At 46.8% G+C, this 17,882-nt stretch overlaps 2 protein-coding genes across 7 annotated transcripts in view; one reads left to right on the forward strand and one right to left on the reverse strand.

Moving 5' to 3' along the window:
- LOC3290546 (serine-rich adhesin for platelets) overlaps nucleotides 1-17,882 on the reverse strand; it is a 158,076-nt gene that overhangs the window by 94,778 nt on the left and 45,416 nt on the right. The gene's annotated exons all lie outside the window — the stretch shown is intronic.
- On the forward strand, nucleotides 10,805-13,506 carry LOC4576905 (major facilitator superfamily domain-containing protein 6). The gene is made up of 2 exons (XM_001238413.4): nucleotides 10,805-11,487; nucleotides 11,554-13,506. The coding sequence occupies exons 1-2, from the start codon at nucleotides 11,104-11,106 to the stop codon at nucleotides 12,850-12,852; spliced, it is 1,683 nt and encodes a 560-aa protein (XP_001238414.4). The 5' UTR covers nucleotides 10,805-11,103; the 3' UTR covers nucleotides 12,853-13,506.

Consider the following 17,882-nt stretch of genomic DNA (forward strand, 5'->3'; position numbering starts at 1 on the left):
ATTGATAGATTGAGGGTATACAAATAACGTTGTCTCTATTAATTGAAGTGAAACATTATGTACAGAACCTTTGAAATAGAAATTTTTATAATCTTTCAAAGTAAATTTACAGGTACAATGCAACAGCTCGAGCTGATCCCTGTTGTATCGCTCTACAACCTAGCTTTGATGCTTTCCAAAGCTACGCATCCACGCCATACAGGCCACTGCGCTCGCCGGGCCGCATTCGCCGAAGGACACCATTTTATTTTTCCACTAACCAATAACACCATTATCACGATTCAGGGGTATGGTACGTTATCGGTGCCGACGCGCTGTATCGAACGGGGCGCTTCGACCTTTTGAAGATTGTCATCCGGACCCGTTATCCTAACCCCAGCCGCCATCCACCTCCTTTGCACAATACAATATCACACAGCCACGTACAATGGCGCATACACATATACACACACACACACACAGGCAGTGGCTGCGGTGTTCGATTGTGATTCGATTTTAGACCATACCGCCCACATGCAGATCAAAGGGCTGCTGAAACGAACCAATGCCGTAAACCATCGTCACTATCATCAACAACAGCATCACCACACACACTATCACCGAAAAACGGAACCCTCGTGTACTTGTGCTCGATCCGCCCGATCCAATGGAGTTTCAGTCCGAGTTTCGGGAATCCTTTGGAACACACACACACACACATCGACACACATTGCTGTATTGCTCGCATGTTCGATCGATGAGTTTGATGCGCTGCGCCGGTACACGGGACATGACGGTGCACATGACAAGTAATTATACAAATTGAAGAGTTTCGGTCACCCGTTGAGCCCTTTCAGGTTAATCCCGCCGGTCGGGCAGGGCTGGGAAACGGGTGGGACGGGGCTTATTGTTTGCACGTACGCCATACGGGACTCGATCTATCAGGTCAGGACGGTTCGGATAGAACGGAGCATGATGCAGCACAGCACTTCGGTGGTAGCATTATTTTACGATGACGTGCAACCAACTGTTCTCCGGTGGTCTGGGAATGTGTAGGGTGAGGTACGCGATACCGGACACTTTTGTTCTAGAGTGCTCACAAAAAGATGAAAGGGAAGAAGCCGGGCGTACTCGATGCAGCATGATGTGGGGGCGCGTACATTCGTGCTTTAATTCAACTTAACGGGCGTTGCGATTTGTGGGACTTTAATAGTGTTTTAATGAAGGAAAATAAAAGAAACACAAAAATGTGGTACAAAATTTCCTCGAAAATGTTGCCCAATTGTCAAGCAACTGTGTACGTTTCAATGTTGTTACACATTGAATGTGTTTTGGCATTTATTTTCCATACTTTAGGGCGCTTGGAGCTGGATTTCAATGTTTGTAATGATAGTACATTCAATGCTTGTGATTCAATCACCAATAATTCGGAAGATGCTGACCAAAGACTCTTGGCTTACCACACTTTATGCTGAATTACTATCAAAACCTATAAACGCTTAACACACAAGGTCCCGACTAGGCTAAATTAGATTGAGGCATTCAAAGCTAGTACGCACCCGGATGGCCTCGGTTAGTCAATACGGCACAGCCTCCGACACAGCAATTGCTTTGATGTCTTGCAGTTGTACCGGATGGAACCGGAGGTTGGAAGTTGCAGATGCAAATATTCAATTAAGTTATAATTAACTGCACACGCGCGCGTGAACGCTGTTGTCTGAAGCTGCCGCACAATAGGTGTTGGTGGTGGTGGCGATGCACCGTTGCGCCCGGATGCAAGATGCGCCCGGTATCATCCGCTGACAGCTGATGGATTGATTGTTAATGCAAAGGAGGAATGTTGGAGTTCGCTTATCCTTTGCGTTAGCGGAGGAAGTTTGTGCTTGTCCTCCAGGGTGTCGTCAAGAGGATTAATTATAGTGTGTACGCTTGCTAGCAGCAGGGCAGCCGAAACAATGCACATGCATACTGTAATAGACGGAAGCGTTTGTCGGTACCAAGAACTACCAGGTGCCTAGCTTCACTCTCTCTCTCTCTCTCTCTCTGGAACATACGCACCGTGATGTGTTAAGGGATATTTTAATAACCCTTACCCGAAGAAGGCGTAATGGTGGATGCGTTGCTCAAACCCGGCCAAATAGTAATGTAGTGTCTGTCGAGACCGGCTCATATTACACCAACCGAGCACCGTGGCGAGCATCGAGAGCATGGATAAAAGCTGTTTGTGGTTAGGCCGGTCAGTTGAGATGTGGCAGCCCCGACGCTCAAGATAAATGATGACCACCGTCGTGCAGCATTGCCTCGAATGGCTGCAGGCCGTTTACGTTCGCCTTCATTCAATGCACTAATTTTGGCCCAACAATTGCAAGGGGGTTGCTTCGGTAGCCGAGCGTGGTGGCAGGAGAAGAAAGTTACCCCAGGCGGGTAAAGTTTTGCGGTTAATTAATTTCGTTTTCGATCGCAACGGGACGGGGATGGGGATGTGTGCGTTCTGTTCCCCCGTAGCGTTCGAAGTTCGTTGTTCGTATTACCCCGCTGTGCACCTGTAGCAAACCTTGCTGCCTGCGGAGCGCATCGCAAAACCTCATCACTCTAACAGCAGCCTAGCTCTGCTTCGAACGTCCCCCTTCTCCACTCACAGGATGGTATTTAAATTGTACACACTACCGCACTTCGAACCAATCCACTTTGGTGCGGAATGGAGTTCGATTGAATCGACGAACTTCCGCTCGAACCTCGAGAAGCAAACAGCTATCCGAAAACGACCCAAAAAACCACCAGACCAACGAACAGGAATTGATGATGGGCAGGGTTCTTGAACAGATCGGGCAACAGAAAAGAAATTCGAGAGCTTGGGAAAACCAGTAGAAAAGAAGAGAAAAACTGCCCCAAACAACGCGAAGTAAGCACATCTTACGCTTGCTGCTAATTTAAGTAATTGATTTTGGGCTATTTTCTCATCCTTGTTCAATTTTGTTGGCCCCTTTCCCTTCGACGGCTTCGTTCCAAACCCCTCCAGCGGGCCGGATTGGATTTACTTACACTGGAGCGCTGCCTTGCATTCAATCAATATGGTGTGCCGGGTCCGAGAAGTTCGCCGAGCGGTATCAAACACTGCCCGACCGATGCGAGCGTTGCGCCTAACGTGCGCTTTCTCGCCCCGCTTCAGTTCGGCTTAAGTTTTGCGAGTAAGTTTTCGAAACAAAGTGAAAAGAAGAACACGAGATCCTTTATCAGCATACCCAGCAAACGCTCTGTGCGTGTTTGTGTGTGTGTGTTTTTGGTAGCGTTTTGCCGCTCCAGCAGCATTTACGCACGGCAACACCGCTCGAGGGGTAATGAAGTGGTAACGAAAGTTTACTGCCTGTAAAAGTTTGCTGCTGCCAGCAGTCTTGTCGGAAGGATTAAGCCGACTGTCGACCGATGTTGTCGGGGTGGAAGAGTTTATGCGTTCCTGCTCTCGGGCTAGTGGTGATGGGCCAACCATGATCGGTAGGGAAGGTGTACCACTTTAAGGTTTACTTAAGATGAGCTTGTTGAATATTTTGGTTCAAGCTCTTAAATATATGTGTTTGAATACCAATATACCATTGCAGGATAGGTGAATGAGTATAAATTTCATCAATTTTCTCTGTTTTTGATAAATTAGGATTTTAAAAGAATTGAAAGCTATAAACATACCAAGTCTTTACAAGCTCAAACAAACCATAAACGCCTAAAAGTATACATACAAGACAGCAGCTCGTTAATAACAGCTTATCTGCTCCATATGTACATACCTTTAGGCGTAGCTTGTGACTTAAAAGACTGAAATTCTCAAAACATTTGAAAGGAATGCTCAACAGCTACACATTTCCAATACACTATCTGTAATTAAATTTCAGTAAAATTTGCAAAACTTCGAGCAAAAGAAGGAACGCAACCCGATAAATCTTACAGCTGCGCATTCTATCTTCTGGGTCGCTATCCCGTAACAAAAAATAAGGTTGTATCGTTCCGTCAACGTTCTAGCAACTGTTATCGATTTTGCTATTGTTTTTTTTTTTCGCTGCTTCTGTACAGTGTTGATACACTTTCGCTCTACTCGCCCGCTACAATCTCTTACCCTTTCGAGAAGATGCAGGTGCCGAAGTTTTCTCTTTCAATGCAACACCTCCCCCCCACCGTTTCACCCCCCCCCCCCTGATGAAGTACGATTGTCGAAACGTCGCCCTAGTTCCGTTTCCATTGTGAGTGCTGACGGTCCCAGTGCAGGCACCAGCACAGCATCATCATTCGAGCCAGCAGTTTTCCACTTACGCTCGAGCTCCAGTCCTCCAAGAACAAGAGCAGCATGTGTGTGTGTGTCTGTGTGTCTATGTGCCAGCTCTTTCAATAGTGAAAAGCTATTGACATCATAGTTAACGGGTAAGACGAATGGGACGTTACATCGCCTTGTCTCTCCCTTGGATTGCACCCAACTGCCTGCCGCTCGGCAGCGAAACTCGATAATGTTCAAGCACTAACGAACAAGCAAAGGGGTAGTACGTGGCTCCCAAAGGGTGGAAAGTGCAAAGTAAAACAAAGAAACACGATGGAAGATATGGTGCACGGAGTGCTGCACCCGTCCTTTCCGCCATTCCTGTCTTCCCAACACGCCAGCACTATCGGCGGATTTATCCCCTTTGTGCAGAGCATAAAAACCAGAGGGAAAGAAATCGCTGCAGAGAACAGCGCCTCCCATCCACAGGGCTGTATGTTGTGCCATTCGCGCAGAAGGTGGTTGCAAGTCCGCTAAAAACATCGGAGGAAAAAAAAATAATGCTGAAGCACTAGCGAATTAAAAAAAAAAAAGTAATGCTCCTCGCTGGCAAATACTCAGCCTTGTGAATGCTTTTAATGTGATAACGTCCTGCCAAAGAAACTTGCACAACTCTAGCCCTGCACGCTGAACAGACGGGTGTCCGAGAGGTGGTGTGTTTTGCACTGGGCGAGCGCTCACAACCATTGTATTACAGCTAGTGCCGCATTCAAGTGTTTACTGTCGACCAGTGGCAGGATCGGCCGGTGGCAGACAGCGGGAGCTAGGGTGCAGCAAATGGCTAAAAGAAAGTTCTAAGGCCACGTCTGATAATGGGAGAAAAAAACAATGCACAGTTGCATACAGCTTGGCGTGCATTTGGGTCAAATTTGGGATTTCCCGTTTAAAGATTTAAGAGGAAAAGCAGTGTAGCACCTTTTTGAGGTAAATGTTTAAATTTAAATGTTCTTTAGGTATAGTAAAAGGAATAAAATATTTAGATAAAACATAGTCGCCCTAAACCAAATCCAACTGCTACCCATTGTGGCTTTGTACAGAGATGTCGACAGTGTTATCATGAAAAAAAGGAAAACAAAATACATCGACAGTGCTCCTCAAAATATATGCTCTATTGTGCAATGTTTGTTTTCAACCGTACTCACTGGTTGTACGTTTGGCTACGTTAACACTACTTTTCCCGATAGTTGTGTGCGCGTGAGCCTCATTCTATGCTGTCTCGTTCAACGAGTGCCATTTAGATTCGTGCAAAGCATTTGAGATTTGAGATTTTGAACAGTCGACGAGGCCGGTCTGAGGCGATATGCATCGACAGACTCATAGCCGAAGGAGTTGCAGCATCATTGTTGTATATGAGTTACATGTATAGTTTAGCTATGTTCGATACAATTGTCCATAAAGTATGGTTTTAATTTAAAAAAGGAGGCATTTCTCCAAAATATAATAAACATATGTAATGAACAAAAAACCAAATTATATATAATATAATGAACAAAATATAATTTATTTTAATGTGTTTTTTCCTGCACAAATAGCATCAGAAGAATTTAAAGTATCATTCCGCTAAAATGAAATCAGCTTAACAGTGCACACACTCTCCGATCGTTGGTGGTACGGATTGAAGCACACGTACAAGTGCTATCCATTGAAAGTATTTCACCAATCAATGCACTTTCAATTCTGAACTAAACAAACACGTTTCAAAATGTGTATTGTAAAACACAGCCCATTGCGTTGCTAAGCGGATTTTTGTGGTATCACACAGCGGATTCACGGGAACAAATGGCGCCGCACCGCAAACCTGTTTACAGCCAGCGAGCTGGAAAAACTCTGCAAATTAATTATGCCGCTTGTGCAAATAGTGCAGTTTAATTGAACGCTTTTTTACGTTTACACGCTTTTGTCGAGATAGGAAACACAATACAATTTTCCGTTTATAGACGATGCAAACAAATAGCTCACGGGGTTGGCAATCAAGCATTACGGGGAGGAAAGTATGTGTGTGTGCGTGTTTTTTCCCTGTTTGTGCATTAGACAGGTTTTTGAAGTAACATGATAAATGATTGAAGCATGTAAATGGGAAGGTATGGAATGCGCACCGTTATCATCAATCATTATTACAACCACCAACCATAACTCAATTCGTTTGAAAACAATACCAACTACATGCAGCCTGAACATGTTGCTGGTTACCAGCAATTTGGGTAAGAGAAGATTACATTTCCCCCATAATTGACGTTGGTTTTTATGGTTTACATACATTGAAATCCTATTGTTTCCTTGCCTCATTACTGCGCATTGAAAGAGTAGTGAAAACCTGCACGTATGTTGTTTGCACTGTAACCGTAATGTGTATTATTATATGAAAGTATTATTTTCGGCCCAGTTTACTATTAATAGCTCAGGCATTTTTAATAAATGAAAAAATACGCACAACATCAGCACAACACACATCAAAGGCGTTCGGAAAAAAACGGCAAAATATCACATCACTCCTCGTCTCGTCACCCTACCCGCTCCAGCTTGTGTATGAAACATCCAGTACCCCGCAAAAGGACGGCTAGCCACAGTATTCCAATTTCGAGCCGGCACCAGACCCCAGCGGCATTCAAGACTTTCGCATAGTTTGCAGCAAATCAGAAGGCACGACGCAAGAGCAGCCTGTACATATAGCAAGCCAGTATATACATACTCAATGCTGCAATGCGAAACGCTTTCTACCGTATCCCGCAGACGATGATACTTGAAACGAACGCTTGTTGCGTATGCGTGCGTGCGTGCTTGTCAATTTGCGGAGCTTTGCTTTTGAAGTTGCAAAGCTCAACTATGCTGGTGGATGTCGGCAAAGTGTGTGTGTGTGTGTGTGTGTGTGTGTGTGTGTGTGTGTGTGTGTGTGTGTGTGTGTGTGTGTGTGTGTGTGTGTGTGTGTGTGTGTGTGTGTGTGTGTGTGTGTGTGTGTGTGTGTGTGTGTGTGTGTGTGTGTGTGTGTGTGTGTGTGTGTGTGTGTGTGTGTGTGTGTGTGTGTGTTGCGAGATGGATTGGGCTTGGTAAAGTTTGCAGACCCGTGTTCAATTACGGCTGCGTGCGGGAAGAAGATACTAGGAGGGGAATCACGTGCAGTTACTTTTCAGAGTTGAATTTTTGCCAAATGATATCATCAATTGATTGTTTATGATTTAAAACAAACACGATCCTTTGCTGTGCATGACATTATGCAAGACTATTCTCAACCAACCACTGTTGAATTTAAGCAAATAAGAACAATACATTGGAGCTTATAAAAATATAAAACCCCAACACAGGTCACTGCAGTTTCGGTACAATTTCTTTCAGTTTCAGTTCTTCAAACGCCCGATTCATCAAAGTTAAGGTGACGAAAGACATTCATCATGCAGTGCTGCTGTGCCGCCCATAAACCGAAGGACGCGAGACGCAAGCAATAAAAATGGGAATAATTTGAACAGCAACATAGAACCGGCCTGGCCTGTATCGTGCACCGTGCTTGTGCCCGCGAAGCGTACGAAAGAAGCCGCCACCATCGTCATAAAGACAGCACACTTAAAAACTGTTACAATCTCTAAAAACGGCGATAGTAGATACAACTCGCAGGGTACGTGCTCTGTCCCATTCGGCGGTTTCGTAGCTTATTTGGGTTACGCTTTGGCGGTGGAATTTACATGCGTTGCCTTTTTCATTTTCGTTCTCGAGTGCGAATGTGTGTTATTGTACTGCTCGGGGTTTAATGGTTCTATTTTAATTGATCGAATTTAGGGGCGATGGGGCTGTACGGGGTCACATCAAGAACGGCATTGGGAGCGGGGGGGGGGGGGGAAGCATTACGGCCTAGAAGTTCGTTTTTCATTGTCATCAAACAGAGCAGCCGAGGTTGAAGGATGCGTAAAGTGGAGGGTATATGAGAGCCAGTTCCGAGAAACGATCGAAATGACGCGATACGGGCGCGCGAGATCGGAGACGGTTTCCCGCGCTCCCGTTGGAAAGCCGAAGCAAATACCGCGGGCACTTCGTATTGGGCATAAAAATGCCGGCCGGGTCAGACGGTAGCGCTTACGATTTGTCATAAATCTTCGCAACCATGCGGTTCGTTTTCTAGGTGTGCCGGCCCGTGCACGGTTCCCGATCGTGCACGCGTGTTTCTGTGTGTGAGAGAATTTTACGCAAACACTACGCCATTAATCCTCGGCCTTTTGGGGGGGGGGGGGGCGCTAAGGAAAGCATAGATCTGTGTCATTGGATCGATCTGTAGGGGAAGAGACAAGAAAAAAAACTCCCCTTGTAGAGTGCAAGGGAAAAATAAGGCAAAAGAAATAAGACACCAGGAAGATGATCTGTATTGTTGTGTCGCTTTCGATTTTTTTGACTTTATTTTTTGTACGCCATGAGTGTTGGAGGGTTGAGTGAAGCAAAAGAAAACTCTTCAAACCGACTGACCATCATCAGCTTCGGGAACACGTCTTCATCGTTGTGCACTGTTTCGCCCCTCCTTCCCCTTTTGATCTACATGTGTTGAGAGAGCATAAAGTGCCAAACGGCGAACGCGAGGAAGCAGACGCGTCTTGGTGTTTTTTTTTGTGGTTTATTTTTAAGAAGGTGTGAAACTGATTTTTCCTTGCGCTGCAAATATGTAGAGAGCGATTTAATTGTGTTGGGGGGGGGGAGGCGACTGTTATGTACATGGCAGAGGGTAGGGTGTCTCTTTCCGTTGTCGTTTTGTTACCTTTTTTTCTTCTTCCTATCGTTAATTTTGTTTGTCTGCTTTCTACCACCAGCCAAGGATTGTGTTTCTGCACACCGGACCGAAAACAGCACAATAATAAACGAATTGTGTGCTGAATTATTGGGTGTGTTATTACGATGCTACGCGTGTTCTCATCGTACAAGGTGGAAGCGAATCCGCATATTTTTGTCGCAGCAGACAAGATTATTGTCTTTGGCTTGCTTCTAGACCTATCCAAACGAAAAGTCGAGCCGAGGATTCGGTACATCGTCACTGTTGACAAATGAGATTGCACTTGCGAAGGTGTAAATGAATAGACAGTGGTGTTGTGTAATTCGTTTATGTCCGTGGTTCCTTCGCCATTGACAAATGGGTGCCGGTTTTTTGTTTCCAGTTTTGTTGTGTTTCTGGGTAACAATCATAAATTCTGTGATGATAGAATAATTTATTTGGAAGGAAAAATTTTCACATGATATTTAACACGTTTTAATTCAATCAAATACAATCGTTTTGTATAAAAAAAAAACAAACCTACGCATCATTGCAACTATTTTTAGCCAAGAAAACACTCTTGCTTCAATTATTGATGCAATCAATTTCGAAGAAAGCGCCACCGTACCCTCAGTCCCCGGGACAATTCATTCCACTTCCAGCGTTCTGCTTCAATTTTACGATACTGTTTCGGTATAAAGTAAATAAAAACATTCCCATTGCGCATCGCTCCACTTGCTTCCAGCACCGGCGCACAGCATCGTACCGGGTTCGACATTTTCTTTCCGGTTGCGTACCAAGCATCCTTGCAAACTTTTTGCGCTCCTTCCTCGAAGCAAACGTTACTCTTCCCGCCGTGCCCTACGCAGCGCCGATTCGGAAACGGCAAGTTGGCTGATCCCCCCCTCCCTCCCCCCCCTCCCCCCTCTTTTTTCGAAGGGCACAACTGAACAGCAATGATACAAAACAAAGCGCCGTGCACAAACTAAAAACTAAGTAAGCACAAAAATAAAAACAAACGCCATCAGCCCAGCTCGTCAGTCATTCGGGCAAAGGCGGACAGAAACTTTCCATTCTAGCGCTACCGTTTTTCTTATTTTGTTTCTCCGCCCACCCCCTCTTCGGTCCCTTGCAGGCCCTGCTTTACAAATGTGTTTTTGTTTGTATGTTGCCGTCCACTCGATCTCTCCATTCTTCCAGTATGCTGGAGTAGCAGTGACGCACCAAGACTGATGTGGCGTCGCCAAAAGGCACAGCCTACCAAACAGCGCCAACGGATAAATGGTTTGCAATGATAGAACTTTCAAATGAGTTTTTCGTCCCCACATTGATAAAGAACGTTAAAGTGAGAGAGAGAGAGAGAGAGATAGCAACGGATAGGAAGAGATGTATGTGTGAGTGTGTTTGTAAGCGAGAGAGAATGAAAGAACCGGAGCGATGTCGGTTGATGGATTTCTCCACAGCCAGCCTGGCCCAATTTGACTTTTCCAACTTGCACCGTAGCGTGAAGCAATGTTTCAAAGAGTGAAATTAAATTGACTACTCTCAGGACCGCTTGTTTGTCGGCTTGATACGTTTCGCCCTGCCCGACCCTGCTCGAAGCTCTTTCCCTCGGGCCAATGTCAAACCAAGGCGGCAAACAAAGAAAGTTGCCAAGCGGCAGCTCCCGTGAAGCAAGGGAACATAGAGAGCAATACATTCATATCACGCAGCATTGCTTGCACAACTTATCACGCTAATTCGAGGTTGATGGATTAACCTAAAACACTTCCCGCGGGTTGCAAGCATCACGTTTAGGGCCATCATTTCTCACCGATTATGAGCGCAATAAACGCATAAAAAAGGTAAAGCATCTAGCGTTCGTTTACACTCCCGGCTTCCAGCGTTTGCGGGGCCCGATAAGCGACCATCCAGCCCCGCGGGCGCTATCACGTGTGGACAGATGTACAAATTACCTTCAATTACCTTCACCGTCATTTATCTCGACGTCTTGCTGTGCGTCCAGTGTGCCAAAGTGCTGTGATCTTCCCCCTATTCACTGTGATAGTGATCGTGGTAGTGTGAAGATAGCGCGCTCTCTCCCGGTCGCTCAACTGCAGCAATGGATACGAAGCCAAAGGCTGTGCCAAGCGGACGGTGGTTCAACCCGCAGCTGGTGCAGCTGAAGGTGACACTGTTTCTTCTGTTCGGTGCAACGAGCGCCCTCACGCCGTACCTGACGATCCACATGCAAAGCATCGGGCTGACGGTGGAGGAGGTCGCGTCGGTGTACTTGACGCTGCTGTTCACCTCCTGCCTCAGTCCACCGCTGACGGGCTACTTGATCGATCGCTTTGGCCGCTACAAACCGGTTCTGCTGACGAGCATTGTGCTTAATGCCGTATCGCATCACTTGATCCACTTTATCCCGGCCCGTAACGTCATCGTGACGTACCGCAGCTGGAACGTGTCGCTTGCTGGCGACGGTGCTGCTCTGATTCTACACGTAGGTGAATAGGGCGAAGGGTTGTGAGTGGTCGGCTCGAAGTTAACTGCTTTTTGTTGCTTTCAGGGAACGTACTGTCCACTCCAAGGATACCTCAACTCATCTTGTAGCTCCAACAGCAGTACCTCCCTACCGACGTACCTCGGTGCGAGTGATATAAGCTGCGCCGATCTTCTCATTCCCGACTGTGCCCTGCCTGCGATGTCAGCCGGCACGCTGTCGCTGCTGGAACCGATCCCACCGGCAAGCGAGTACGATGCAACATTCTGGACATACCTTGCCGTTCGGTTCGTGGCGGCATCGATGCTCGCCTCCACGCTCACCATTACCGATCCGATCGCGCTCGACATGGTGGAGCAGCACGGCGGTGACTTTGGCCGCGAGAAGCTCTACTCGAGCGTGGGCATGGCGATCTTCACACCCCTAACCGGGCTCATGATTGACGCCTGGTCGAGCGGGTCCGGCCCGACCGAAACCGTCTACACGCCCGCCTTCTACACCTACGATCTGCTGCTGCTCGGCTCGCTCGTCTCGGTGTCGCTGATGCCGATCGGCCGCAAGATCCCGTCCGAGAGCGTGGTGAAGGACACGCGCCGTCTGCTGCGGCTGCCGCCCGTGCTCGCTTTCCTAGCGTTTCTGTTTCTGCTCGGCAACTTCTGGGGCTTCATCGAGAGCTACCTGTTCGTGATCATGAAGGCGATGGGTTCGCCCAACTATCTGCTCGGCCTGACCTACACGGTCGGGACGGTGGCCAGCATACCGATGATGTACCTGCTGGAGCGTATTACGCAGCGCGTCGGCCACGTAAACCTGCTCGTGGTGGCGTTCTTTGCCCACGCGCTGCGCATTCTCGGCTACTCGTGGATCACCAACCCGTACTGGTGCTTCCCGATCGAGCTGAACGAAGCCATCTCGTGCTACTTTATGTGGGTCGTCGCCACGACGTACTGTGCGGTGCTGGCGCCGAACAGCTTGGTCGCTACGCTGATCGGCATTGCCGGGATGGTGCACTTCTGTCTCGGGAAGGGCGTTGGTGCGTTTGTGGGTGGGTTTTTAATAGCGCGCGTTGGGCTGGTGCTCGCTTTCCGCTATGTTGGGTATATGGCCGTGGGCTGTGGTGTGCTGTACAAACTGGTGCATCTGCTATGGCTGCACAGGTACGATGGACGAGCGCTGCCGGACCGGGATCCCGTACGTGCCGTGGAGGAGCTGGTTAAACGGAGGGCTTCGATCTTGCCAAAGGTTGATCAGTTTGGCAGTGTCGTATCGTTCGGTGGACTCGCACGAACGAAAGCGGAAGATGCGCATGACAAGGTGAACGATGAAGAGCAGACTCCAGTTGAGAACGGATCAATAGAGCCATAAAATCAGTTTCGCTTTGTTGGAACGTGATCATTTTGCTATCGGGACCTTGGGGCGTAACATAAGTTACGACTGTTGCCATTATTGCTCGAACAAAAAATTTACTTAAAGGTTGTTTCTCATTGTGGGCGCAATAAAAAAGCTTGAACCATTTCTTGTCGAAAGAGCCACCTCCAAAAAGTATTCCATAACTTCCCAGTGCTTCCAAACTGAGCGGCTGTGTGCCACCAATACCAATATGCCGTTCAGATAATTCATATCCCAAACTTGAAGCTCCCGAACCCAACCCGATTCGTTCGATTGCTTTCGCAGGAAAGGCCAGAAGATAATAACGTTAAGGACCGAGAGGTAAAAAAACAAGGAACGAACAAAAAAAAACCTCCTTTCAGCCTCCAATCAAGATTCTTTGCTGCCAACCAAAACTTTGCCATCACATACTTTAAACTTTAATGAAACGCTCCTCCAACATCTTCGCCCGTCCGCGGCTGCCCCAAGGACGGGCGGATGTGTCCTCTCCCGCGTTGCCAACATCCCGATACGGGAATCGAAACGACCGCAGACCACATGCTGATTTTCGTTATTAATAAAGTTTCCAATCGTTATTCTTTGCCCGCGTGCGCGCTCGCTTCCCCGTCCGGGGGCCGGGTGTTTAAGGCATCCTAACGAGTCGTCTAGTTTATGGCCGTGGCAGGATGGGAGCGTGCTATATTTTTCTTTCTTTCTTGAAAGTTTCCCCCACAACGTGCTCCTAATGCTGCCGACCGTGAGCGAATAAGTTGCGCCTCGGCAGTGCAGCGAGGCGTGCGGATGGAAAAGGTGTAGGGCAGGATGCGTTTTTTTTTTCAAAGTACGATCACAAACACTGGGAAACATCTCCCAGCACACCGACACACTCACAGCAAGCGAGGCAAAGCGCACAGAAGTTCTAACGGCCGCGATGCCCCTCCTGCAGCACACCTGGCCCGACCTTCCGCAGAGTGCACTGGTGGATCGCGCGGGAGTGGATCTGCATCCGCTGCCCTAGAAGCGTGGATTGTCACCAAGCGATGCAGGGTGGTTTGGCTATGGTTTGTATGAGTGTGTGTGTGTGTGTGTCTGATTCACTGAGTTTTTTACCATGCGGGTCCCTTAAACTCTGATGAAAACCCCGAGCCCGTTTTGCTCTTTCAATAATGTATTCCACCATGCGTTGCGCAAACTTTGGCCCCTGGTGGGGCAACTTTGAATTCATCGTTCGGTGTTATTTTTGTTAGAAGCAAATCCTTTGGAAGTGTGCACACAACCGGGAGCGTAACCTATCGGGGGGCAGATTTGCGAGTGAAATAAATGCATCAAATCGCTGTTGGTTGCCATGTTGGCTTCATTGCATACGCAAAATTAATTAAATTTCCATTGGGACATCGTGGCACACGTGGGCACAGCTTCATTGGGTGGAAGTTCAGAACAAAATGTTCACTGAAGCAAATTTATTATTGAACCCGTAACACATCGACACTTTTCAAGAGAAAAGGTTCGAACTAGTGATGGGCAAAATTGATTGATTGGATTGATTCGAATCCAGCTGCTTTCGGATTCGAATCCGGATTAACTCCGCAGTTAGCGGGATAGGAGCTAGTTGAACTGGAATAATATTAAGCTTTTTTTTTTAATTTCTTGGATTAAATTCAATATCCTTAATAAATTATACATAACAAGTAACTTATAACTACACTTCCTAATTTGATTTCCTTTGTCTACACTATACAGTGCCACTGTATACTGTGTATATTTTCCGATTTTTGTTTGGGCTCTTATCACGACTTATTGCTCCAGAAATTAGTTAGATTCAATTAGTTAATTTGAACTATTGAACAATGTATTGTACGTTGCTCAAAATTGTTTGAACTATTTGCTTGAAAAATGTTAGGATAAAATCTGGAAACAACCAATTATAACTGTTCAAGACAGCAATGTTAGCTAGGAGCTAGGGTTGTTTGGAAGCTTGGTATTATAGTGTAACTATTTTCCTCTACGAATTAAGCACGGTAGTAAAACGGATTCAATAGGAGCTTGGATTTGGATTCGATCGCAGTAATCCGGATTCTGTCGGAGCCAACGGAATCTGTGTTCGTTCGGAGCAGCCGGATTCGAAACCTTATTTATTCCTGAGTTGGATCCGGATCAAAAACGCCGGAGTCGGAGTGGATACACGAATCCAATCAGGAGCTCCCGTCACTAGTTCAAACAAAACGGAGTTAAGTACAAAGTGCAGAATTCATAAACTCTAATCGTTAATAATTACGATTACCGTTCCACCGTTTGTCGACTTCAAGTCGCCTTAGGAACAGGTGAACTCGAAATGTTAGTTGTTTGCCGTTCTTCTGGCAACCTTCGTTGAATGTTTTGAAATAGTATATTTCAACTGTATATTGAAACAGTAGTTTAACAGTACAGTATTTCAACAGTTTTCCTAAGTTTTCCAGTTGTTTTTGTGTGCTTATTGTACGATTATTGATGAATTAAGTTTCCTAAATGCTTCGAATCAATAATTCGAAGCATTTTCAACATCAACACTCGAAAGGCTTCAAATATGTTCAACACTAGCCTGTCTGGTGTTATTTTAATCACCTGACGTATACCAATAAAACTGTATCGAAAAAAACCAAAACATCTTTATCAAAAACAAACAATTTAACCGTTCTGTGTTGTACGATTCGCTTCCAGGCCACATTTGCGCAACAAAACCCCACCAAACGGGCTATCATTTGCTAAACATTCATTATCTATTAATGTCCGTGCAATCCGTTGATGGTGTACCTATTTGCCACCATCACCACCCACACCCACCGGTACGGCGGGGCGGTAGTTTGAACCGCACAAAGACTTTAATACCGCGTGCGATCAAACGGGGACGTAATTACGCGAGCGCATCACACATCCCATCGTCCAGCTAAAGCGCATTAGTGCCGAAATGGCTCACGAAGGCCGGAGCAGGCTTAAGATTGAACTTCCACCAGCCACACGAACGCTGCTTTTATGAACCATAACTCTCGGTGCGGGCCCCGGGAATGCCGGGAAGCGTGTGAGCTGTTTGCGAACGGCCGCTTCCGATGAGTGGAAGTGTCGATGTCGATGGGTTTTGGCCGAATGAATGAAAAGCTGCCACACGGGCCCAGACACGCTCCAGCGAAACGATCCATTAGCCACCAGCCTCACATCCACCGTCATCCGGTCTGTGCGAAACGGAAGCGAAGAAGTTGCGGGGCGCGTCGTAAAAACCGGGGCTGCGGCGCTTCCCATCAAATGTCGCTCATTAGCGGCTAAGCAACAACAACCTGTTCCACATGTTAAGCGTGGGGGCATAGCATTTCTTACGCTTTCTTACACACACACACTCACAAACACATGGTTGTTTGGAGAGGACAAAAACACATCATCATTTAATTACCGTCTTATTTATTTCCCTTCACGCACACACACACAGTTGAGATGGAAGGAAGGAGATGCTGCGCGCGGTAAAGATGATGCTTTCACATTTTCCACCAGACTCCATTGCTATGTAATAACCTTTCTGGCGAGCCGGATTTTGCGCCGGATGCACACGGTCAGCAGCAAGTCAATGTTACGCCGTTGGACCGTATTTTACGTCATTGCCGTCAGGCTCTTTGCATTGCGCTTTAAATACTTGGACAGTGCGTGGTGTTGAGGAGCAGGCACACAAAAATTGATTCAAATTCTTCGAACCCGTTTGCTAATGGTCTCATAAGCAATTCGAGCGCGAGCTCCGTGAATCGAATGAATCTTTAAGCATGCGCCTTATGCGACGGGGGAATTGATTCCTACTGGGCGGTATGTATATGTGTGTGTGTGTGTGAACCAGCGGTAGGTAACGAGGTCGTACACGAGTAGTAGCAGTCAACAAGCAGGCAGCAAATGTGTTTATAATTTATTTCCAGCAATGCAAATGAGAGGGATAATCATTCTATGCCGCGTGTGCTTACGAAGAGGATTAAATTCCAACTTTGCCCTGCTACAAGTGGGAGCTGCTCGGTGGGAGTGAACGATGCTATTTGCTGCTTGAGCAGCGTGAACTTTCCATCCACAACCAAGAGCACAAACATTTAAACATTCGACCGAATTTGAATCGTTCGATAAGCTACCATTCTCCGTAACGCTACAGACGTTTCCATTAAATATGATATCTTCGGTAACACATACGTCATGGAATTCGATCCAATTTGTTGTTGCGTTTGGTACATATTTTTTGTGCTTTGTTACTCTTAAATCAACATAAATCGTTACACACATGCACACGCTCTCCCACAAAATACTGACTTTCTAATGTTTCGCCACCGATACGTCTAGCGTACACAACAGGACGAAATCGAAACGGCCCCCTGCAAATGTGAAAAATGGAAAACATAAAACGCATACACACACACATACATCCACTTCACCGAAACAGCTACGCCTTCCGTAAAGTAAAACAAAAGAAACACCACCACCGGATTGCCCCCCCCCCCCCCCCGGACCACGCACCTTACGCACTTTACAAAATGTGTTTTGCAAACGCATGATGCGTGAGTGAAAATGGAGTTAAAGGTAAACAAACGATCCAGCCAAACCGGTACCGGTGCTACCGGTTCGGTATTTCCATCATGCGTACACGCCCACCCCACCATCCCCCACCATACAAAATGCTTCACCCACTGGCCACAATTCCATGCAGACGTTTTCATCCGGCAACACATCTACACACGGGAGGAGAAGAAGACGAAAATAAACAACGCACAAAACGAGAGCCACAAAACAAACATGGCCTTGTGAACATGCTTGTCGGTGGTGCTGCAACGGGGGGGAAGATGTTGGTGGAGTGGCGGAGGTCCAAATGCTCACGAGCGTCCACCGATGGAACAGATCATGAATCAAACAAACGGTAGGGGTACATTGCACGGGCACCGCATTGGCACATCCATTCGCGGGCGTGGGTTGAGGGACGATATTGCATCACCGAAATGAAGGATGGCGGTGTGTGGGTGTGTGGGTGGGTGTGT

The sequence above is a fragment of the Anopheles gambiae genome, chromosome 2, assembly GCF_943734735.2.
Source record: "Anopheles gambiae chromosome 2, idAnoGambNW_F1_1, whole genome shotgun sequence".
Lineage (NCBI taxonomy): Eukaryota > Metazoa > Arthropoda > Insecta > Diptera > Culicidae > Anopheles > Anopheles gambiae.

Bases quoted from the DNA above. Each gene is read 5' to 3' on its own strand.
- LOC4576905 (XM_001238413.4), top strand. From the start codon at position 11,104: ATGGATACGAAGCCAAAGGCTGTGCCAAGCGGACGGTGGTTCAACCCG. The intron at 11,488-11,553 runs GTAGGTGAATAG...TGTTGCTTTCAG, and splicing joins GTGCTGCTCTGATTCTACAC to GGAACGTACTGTCCACTCCA.